This window comes from Frankliniella occidentalis, unplaced genomic scaffold (genome assembly GCF_000697945.3).
Source record: "Frankliniella occidentalis isolate FOCC.00 unplaced genomic scaffold, Focc_3.1 Scaffold27, whole genome shotgun sequence".
In the NCBI taxonomy this organism is placed as follows: Eukaryota; Metazoa; Arthropoda; class Insecta; order Thysanoptera; family Thripidae; genus Frankliniella; species Frankliniella occidentalis.
Window position 1 is genome coordinate 1,859,536 of NW_026267157.1, and position 8,870 is coordinate 1,868,405.

General features: G+C 35.1%; 2 protein-coding genes across 2 annotated transcripts in view; one reads left to right on the forward strand and one right to left on the reverse strand.

The window, feature by feature from the left end:
- Positions 1 to 8,870, reverse strand: part of LOC113209353 (putative fatty acyl-CoA reductase CG5065) — a 27,705-nt gene that overhangs the window by 11,617 nt on the left and 7,218 nt on the right. The gene's annotated exons all lie outside the window — the stretch shown is intronic.
- LOC113209352 (endoribonuclease Dicer) lies at positions 156 to 8,453 on the forward strand. Its single transcript, XM_026426800.2, has 27 exons — positions 156 to 298; positions 625 to 783; positions 1,089 to 1,269; positions 1,364 to 1,489; positions 1,616 to 1,794; positions 1,880 to 2,099; positions 2,179 to 2,324; positions 2,427 to 2,628; positions 2,701 to 2,831; positions 2,901 to 3,144; positions 3,222 to 3,361; positions 3,464 to 3,593; positions 3,711 to 3,932; positions 4,031 to 4,207; positions 4,298 to 4,499; positions 4,599 to 4,726; positions 4,856 to 5,034; positions 5,111 to 5,313; positions 5,407 to 5,666; positions 5,763 to 5,873; positions 5,980 to 6,192; positions 6,352 to 6,639; positions 6,845 to 7,115; positions 7,197 to 7,417; positions 7,495 to 7,663; positions 7,747 to 7,825; positions 8,084 to 8,453. The coding sequence occupies exons 2-27, from the start codon at positions 638 to 640 to the stop codon at positions 8,247 to 8,249; spliced, it is 4,734 nt and encodes a 1,577-aa protein (XP_026282585.1). The 5' UTR covers positions 156 to 298; positions 625 to 637; the 3' UTR covers positions 8,250 to 8,453.

Here is an 8,870-nt window from a genome sequence, read left to right on the forward strand (position 1 = left end):
ATATTTTAATTTTATAACAATAATTTTATTTTAATTTTGTTTTGTTTCAGAATATTGCAGAAAAAAGTGCAAGATATTCCTTTATAAAAGCAGGTGTGGAAGAGGAGGGGGAGGGGGGGCGGCGGCCGTTATTTGCAGTAAAGACGTGTTGTGACGTGTTTGTTTGTTGTGTTGTCGGCAGAGGTTACTCGCTTCGGGTTATTCCCCGCCCGGTCTCCATCTCAGTTGGGACGCGACATCCAAAGGTTTCAACGAAAAACTTCACATCGACCGTGTTTTGTGTTATCAACGAAGAGAGGTGTTAATTTTTTATTTTCTCATGTTACTTTTAAATTGTTTGGTTGTAGTTGTGGTTGTAGTTGTTGCACTTGTTGAACTTGGAACAGGGTTGCATCAGCTATGCCTTAGGCTCTAGGCTCAAGTAACTACTTTGCAAAAGTAACATTACCTGTTTCCTTTTATTATTAAATTGGAAGTCTATAATTTTATCCAATTACCTTATAATTATTATAACCCAGTGCTATTTACAAGTCCTCTACTCTAATATGATTAAATGTACCTGTCAAACCATAAAGTCCGTTAAACTTTTATTCAAATGCACTAACAATGTTAATTATTTTTCAGCTGAAAGTGCATAATGGATGATTTTGTGGAGCGTCAGTACCAATCTGTATTAGCTGAGCAAGCTATGCAACAAAACAGTATACTTTTCCTCCCCACGGGCAGTGGAAAGACATTTATTTCAATTATGGTTTTAAAGAAAATATTTCATTTGTTGGAACCGTAAGTTTGAAGGTGCTCCGTCAATGACAGCCCCCACACGTCATGTCACCCTCTTCACCCTTATTCTGTTCACTATTTTGCCTTTCTCTTTATGAATACTGTTAGTATTATACTGTCATTGGCTATAATTCACGTAGCAAAAATCAAAACGCAGAATGAAATTGGCGGAATATGTGATGAATGACCTGACATTGTGGGAACACCTTGAAATCATGCTCATTCTCTTACATGCATTTTTGCATTTCATTTTAATTAAAAACTTGGATGTTTAAAATACTTTAGTTACTATTGTTTTCTTACAACAGGGACTATTTTTCCGGTGGTAAGAGAGCAATGTTTTTGGTAAATACTGTTGCACTTGTTGACCAACAAGCTAAAGTTTTAGAGAGGCATTTGTTACTGGATAAAGTTGGCCGATATTCTGGGGACATGAATTTAGATATGTGGAATATGAGTATATGGAACGAGGAATTTTGTAAATTTCAGGTGAGCAGGCTCACAATAATTCTCGGTTGATTGGCTAGTATATGATCTCAAAACTTATTTTCTACTGTTAATTTTTATTTTTATTCGTTCTTAGGTCATGGTCATGACTGCTGAGATTTTGAATCAACTCCTATTAAAGAAATATATAAGTTTGGCTAATATTGCATTAATTATTCTTGATGAATGTCATCATGCTGTAGAGGACCATCCGATGAGACAAGTAAGGATTATGTGAGCCAGCATTATTTGTTTGTAATTCAACTTTTGAAGTTTTCTTTTGTTTTTATGCGTCAGTGAAAACCTACTCAAGTTTGCATTGTGTGCTATATTGTTTCCTATTTTCTAGATAATGAAGCTATTTGAAGACTGTCCTTTAGCAGATCAGCCAAAGGTTATTGGATTAACAGCAACTCTGTTGAACGCCACACCAAAAAGTCTTGCAAGGGTGCCGGAGGATGTGAAAAAATTGGAAGTTACCTTGCATAGCACTGTTGCGACAGTAAACTCATGGGAACTAGTAAAGCAGTTAGTTTTAACACTTTCAGTAACATTGGCAAGATTTAATTTTTTTTATATTAGCAATATGCTTTCATGTTTTCCAAAATTGCAGATTTTCCACAAGTCCTCAAGAGATGTTTAAACCATTTCAGACACATTCAGACCTCGTTTTGACAAATTTTATAGATGATAAAGTCAATGAAGTTCATGAAATTTGTAAGAACTTTCAATTTGTGACCCAAGATACTGGTCCTCCAAAACAACTGGCGGGATTTGTCCCATTCTTTACGAAAAAGGGCAATGATATACCAAATCTTTGGAGACAAATTTCAGTGAGTTATATAGGTCATAACTTGTCTTGGAAAGTTTTATAATAACTCCAAATCAGTACTTTAAAAATTCTGTACACAGAAACAACTTGGCTGGCTTGGGCCATACGGATGTTCTAAAACCCTCCAAGCTATTTATGTCACACTAAGACTACAACAACAAAAAATGGAAGACAAAGACAGCATCATTATGATCAACTCAATTATTTGCTGTCTGATTTCTCTTAGGTAAGTGCATGGGCAGCAAAATGTATTATTGTTGCAACTTTTGGAAATTTTATGTAACCTTGCTGTGTTTTTGGCAAATGTGGATTGCATATGAATTTACAGTCGCTTTTTGGAATCTCACATGGAGAACTATGATCACCCTGAAAATGTGAAAGCTTATCAGTTCTCCTCTCCGAAAGTTAAGGCCCTTGTTGAGGTGCTTGAGAGACAGTACGAAAAGTGCAAGAATGGGCCAGAACAGATGCAAGCACTAGTTTTTGTTGAAGAAAAAATGACAGCAAAAGTATTGTGCAGTGTACTAAAGGTAAGAATTATTCCTCTTCAATATATTTTAATTTTATAACAATAATTTTATTTTAATTTTGTTTTGTTTCAGAATATTGCAGAAAAAAGTGCAAGATATTCCTTTATAAAAGCAGGTTTCATAGTTGGAGGAACTTACAATCCTTTCACCGAAACTTGGGAAGGTGCATTCAATAAGCACATCAATGATAAAATTGTAGATCGGTAGGTAATGTTTTATTTCAGATGATCGTAACATCTGGTGGATAGTTTGAATTGTTTCTCTTTTTGCAGCTTTCGGGAGCATGAGATAAACATTTTAGTGTGTACTGATGTTCTAGAAGAGGGCATTGATATACCAGCTTGCAACTTAGTTGTGAGATTTGACTTAGCTAAACACTTCCGATCCTATGTTCAAAGTAAAGGCAGAGCCAGACATGACTCAAGCCTGTTCTGCCTCATGTCGAGCATTGAAGAGTTGAGTCGATACAGTGGAAAAATTAATAGCTTTAAAGAGATATACTCTCGCCTTGAAGAAGTAAGTATTGAGTGATACATTGATGTTGCTGAAATACAGAGCCTTAAATTTACTTTGAATGTTCCTCCTATGTATAGCTACTAGTAGGACACACAGATACCAGAGCAGCTCCATCTGAAAGAGAGTTGGATGATTTGTATGAATCTGAGATTGAGCCTTATTATACACCTTTGGGTTCAAAAGTAACAATGACTTCTTCAATTTCTCTTGTGACCAAGTAAATTATTGCTCCTCACACCTTTTATTAAATAGTCTGTATTTTTTCTAATTCCCTTTCTGTGTACTGAATTCCAATGAATTCTCAAACCCATTGTTTCAGTTACTGCTCATCCTTTGCTCATGATCGTTTCTGCCGAATACCACCTTACTGGCATAAGAAAAAAATTGGTTCTAAAATCCAGGTTGCCCTTCAATTACCTAAATTTTCTCCAATGCAAGATGTTGTGAAGGTGAGTAAAACATTGTACTTCATATTTAATTAGAATTGACCATGTTAACATATGGATACTTGCATTCCTAAATACTTAACAATCTATTTATCTTCTTTTGATTCATTTACTTTAAAGGGTTTACCAATGGCCAATCTGAAAGTTGCAAAAAGAGCTGCTGCTCTAGAAATGTGTAAAACTTTGCATCAAGTTGGGGAATTGAATGATAATTTGCTACCCAACACAAAATATTTGGAAGAGAGTGACATGAACGATTTGCTTCCGCTCTGGGAATCAGAAGAACAGGGATCAGAGGCCAAGTCTGGTACCAATAAAAGAACTCGGCCTTACCAATTGAAGGTTTGCACATTCTCCTTGCCTCCTTAATATATTGTCTGGTCTAATTTAAATCAAACTGATTTTGGTATTCTATATGTTGTATTGTTTATGAATGATAGACACCAGCCTCCTTTGAAGATTGTAAACCATGTGAAAATGGAAAAGTTTATGTGCATCACATAGAAATTTATCCTGCTTTTGATGCACCTACATCGGATAACAGAAAACTAGCAATTTATTTGACACTGAAAGAACAGAGAAATTTTGCAATAATATCATCAAAACCTATGAATCAGGTATAATTATTTGATTACCACTATGAATTCTTTCTTTCAGATTCCCATTTTCCCCCCTATTTACCTATTTTGATGTTTTTCATTTTTCAGGTTTGCCAGTTTCCGGTATTTTCTAAATTTGGAGCTATGAATGTGAGGTTGAAGAGTGCAGTAAAGTGCATCAATCTTGATAAAAGACAATTATTCATCATTGCCAATTATCATTTTAATCTGTTTACTTCCATGATTCCATTGGCAAAAAGTTACCTAGGTTTTGCAAAAGATTCTTTTCTGATTGCACCAACCAAAATTGGTAAATCTTTGGTTTTTCTATCATATTTGCTGAGTGTGTATTAAGATTACTGTTGTAACACTTGTTGTTCCTTTTTTTTTTTTTCTAAAACAAATTTAGACAATAGGGGACTTGTGTGTTTGGATTGGGATGCAATGCAGATCGCAATGGAAACTAAAGATACATTGGGAAATATGGAAAAGTGCATTGTCACACCTGTCCACCGTGGAGTATCAGTTCTCCATGAGGTAATATAAAGCTGATCACAATCTAGAATTCTATGGTCTTTTCTGAAAGGGTCCCCTTCATATTACTATCTAATCTCAATTTATCAGCAATTATGAATGGTTTATGATTTAATCTCATCTCTGTATTAGGTATACTTTGTGACCCGTGTTTGCCGTGAACTTACAAGTGTTAGTAAATTTCCTAGCCCCTTATATTCAACATACGAAGAGTACTTTAAAAAGAAGCATAATTTCAAAGTATGTCAACCCACCCTACCCCTACTTGAGGTTCAACCATTGAAACTAATTTCTAATGACCTCATTCCCAGGTACTTCTGCTGCAGTGTGTTGAATGTAATAGCTCTATTCAGATTGATTCTTAAATATTTTTACTTTTGCTCTCAGGTATGGGAAAGCTGAAAGTGATTCAAGTGATGCAATTCATTTCCCCATAGAGACCTGTGAGATAAAGATTTCTGATGGATCATTGTTTCTAAAAGCTGTTTTACTGCCATCAATTCTCCACCGGCTAGAACGCTTGTTGGTAGCTGATGAGCTGCGGGAAATTATACCTGTTGCCCTTACAATTGGGGAGGATTCTAACTGTGGTTAGTATAAAAATTTTTGAACATTAATGCTGTAAAATTTCTGAAGCTTGCTTTCACCATATTATAACAAAAACAAATCATCATTACTTGTAGGTAACAGCTGCATGTTGTGGAAAACAGCACACATTTTAAATTTGCCAAATGAAGATGTTAAAAGGGTTACAAATGACATTTCACATGTACTAAGAGTGACTACTTCTCCTGTAAAGAAAAGAAAAATTTCTGTAAAGCCTTGGGGTGATGACGAGCCTGTGGATATTGAACACAATTTTGATACAGTCACTTTTAAAGACATTGAAAAATATGGTGAATTTTCTAAAAGAAAAACTTCTTCAACCAATTCTCCGTTTATAGTGAGTTTTAGCATATATATGTGACTTACTATACTCATTGATTCTTTTTCCTGGTGTACACTATCAAATTTGCATGTCTATCTCTCTTTCCAACAGACAAGAAATCAACGGCCACTGATGACCCTGCCTACACTGCATTCTGGAGAGGGTGTAATAACATTACTTTGTGAAAGGAAAAATAGTCCTCATGCTTGCACCATATTAGAAGTAATTATTATATGTTGGTATATTGTTCCTACAAGTACCACTCATCATCAGTTTCGTATGATATGATGTTTATGGAAAGAAATTTGACTTTTATGATTTTCTTCAGGCAATAACAGCAGCTTCAGCGGATGACTTCTGGAATCTGGAAAGGCTAGAAACTTTGGGAGATTCATTTTTAAAGTTTGCTGTTTCATTTATGTTGTTTTGCCGATTCCCTAATTTGTCAGAGGGAAAATTGACTACAGTAAAAGGCCAAATCCTTGGGAATCGCAATTTGTTTTACTGTGCTAGAGCAAAGGACCTTGCACAATATCTGAAGGTAACACTGAAAAGAAGTCTCCAATATACACAAGCGCTTGTCCTTTTCTACCCCATCTTGAGTCTCCTTCATTCAAATAAATTGATAATATTCATGAGTCAACTGTGATACATCATGTTTTACTCATTACAAAAATCTATGTATTTTGGTTCTGTATAGGTTGACAAAATGGTTCCTTCTGAAGGATGGATTCCACCCTCATTTGCTGTTCCTGAAATAATTCTTCAAGAGAACCTTACTGCTCATGCAAAACATCTTCTGCTGTCAAGAGATGAGCAGTATAACAATGTTGTGAAAGATTCTACTTTGAGTGAACTCAAAAGAAAAGTTTCGTCAAGTGTAATTGCAGTTTCCACTTCAGACCAGACTCCAAATAAGAAAATGTCAAAAATTTCTGATAAAACTGTAGCAGACTCTGTTGAGTCATTATTAGGAGCATTCTTGGAGGTATTTTGAAATAAGTTTCAAACCTTTTCACTGTATTGTAACAGTATGTAGGCTATACCTAGTGAGAAATTTATATTGAATCTATATCGTTTCGACGTCGATTCCACCATTTCAACATCGTTTCGATGTTGATTCAACTGTTATTTCGCATTAGGTACAACACCAATGTAAAATTGCTCTTTTTAACGGAATTATGTTCTTGCAGACAACTGGACCCATAGCTGCTATGTCGTTTTTGGAGTGGATGAGAGTGCTGCCTCATGGTACTGGAGCCCTACTAAAAATACAGACTCATGATATTTCCTCACATCCTCAAATGCATTTTAGCATTAATGATGTAGCCCAAAAGATGCATCAACGCTTGGGCTATAAATTCAAAGACATCAATCTTCTTAATGAAGCAATAACACATGCTTCCAGCACCTCACCATTTCGAACATATGAGCGGTTGGAATTTGTAGGTGACGCAGTTTTAGGTGAGTGTTGAGGTAAATTAAAATTCCTTCAAAATGATTGTTTATTTTACCTTAGATTTTGCATGATGTTTGGGTTTCCAGATTTTCTTATCACTGCATTCATTTATGAAAACTGTGGAAGACTTACTCCTGGTGAACTAACTGATTTGCGGTCAGCTCTAGTTAACAATATAACATTTGCTTGTTTATCCGTCCGTTATGGATTTTACAAATTTCTTAATGCTGGTTCTATAGCACTCATGAGTGCCATTGATAGATTTGTCAGTTTTCAAGAAGATCGAGAACATGTCATTGATGAGGAGGTAAGTATTCCACTGTTAACTAGAATTCTGATTTTAGGTCTATTTTGAATACACTAATCTACATTTCATGGATTTAGGTGCTTATTTTACTAGAGGAGCATGAGACCAGATTGGCAGAAACTGTTAATGTCCCTAAAGCCTTAGGTGATGTGTTTGAGGCTCTAATTGGAGCAGTATTTCTTGATTGTGGCCGTAACCTTTCTGTAGTTTGGAAGGTCATTTATAGACTTATGAAAAATGAAATCAGTAAGTTTCTTAAGAAATACTGTGTCAACAGTTTATTACATAATTTTCTGTTATTCACTAAATTTTCTATTGTTTATGTTCAGGTGCCTTTAGCAAGGAAGTTCCCAAGCAGGTGGTCAGACAGCTGTATGAACGTGTTGGAGAGCAATATATGATTTTTAGGTAAGGCTACTTCCATGGAAATGGTAAAAGAAAATCCCTAATCGATAGAATGTTGTAAGCAACTGGGAGGCACTAGATGATTTTGCAACACATGACTAGAGGCGTGTGGAGACAATGTATTTAGTCGTGTGTTCCAACAACATGTAACACTTCTCTTTTGTTTACAAAAAACATCACTTACTAGGATTGCTTAATTCAAATCATTGTTGTATGCTGCATCTGAAGTTAAGGAAGCTGAATGCTCATTTATTTTTTCAGAGTCTCAGAATCAACAAAGGAGATGCAAATGGAGCAGGTGCATGTAGTTTTAACTGTAAGGTCGACTGAAGGAGATCTGCATTTTGATGGATTTGGGGTCAATAAGACGCAGGCCAAGAAGTCAGCAGCAAAACTGGCTTTAAGGCGATTAAAATTTGGTATTTAGTAGATTAAGGATCTAGCTCGCTGCTTAATTTTGAGTGAGCTGAAATATTAGGATAGTAATTAACACATTGTTCTGTACTTGTTCATCTTTGCTTCTACATACGGTTAAAGCTGTTTAAATTTTAACAATGTTATGTGTGTTTTAAGGTATATTAATGGATTTCAATTTATAACTTTTTTGTTTATTAAATATTTTTTGAAACAAGGTGTGATCTTATTAATTTCTCAGATCACCCACAAGAGAATCTTGGTTGGCTAGGGTTTAGATTAATGTGCACAACTCAAGATCTCAAAGCGCTGCTGTTAAATTTATTGATAAACAATTGAGCAGATATTATATATATAGATTGAGAAATTATTTCTCTACATTTGTCATAACAAATGTAAAGAGAGATGTGTTACATAATGGCACAAAACATTGAGCATGGTTCTTTTGATAAAATTAACTGCAACTCTCTACATTTTAACACTGCAATTAAAGTTCGAGACCACAGTTGATCAAGTAAAATATCTTAGTGCTTAACATTAATTCTATTGGAATACAGTAATGAAACCCTGTATAAAAATACCCAGGCTGTTTAATCAATGGCAAGCTTGAGACATTAGGTTGATAAGCTCTGTT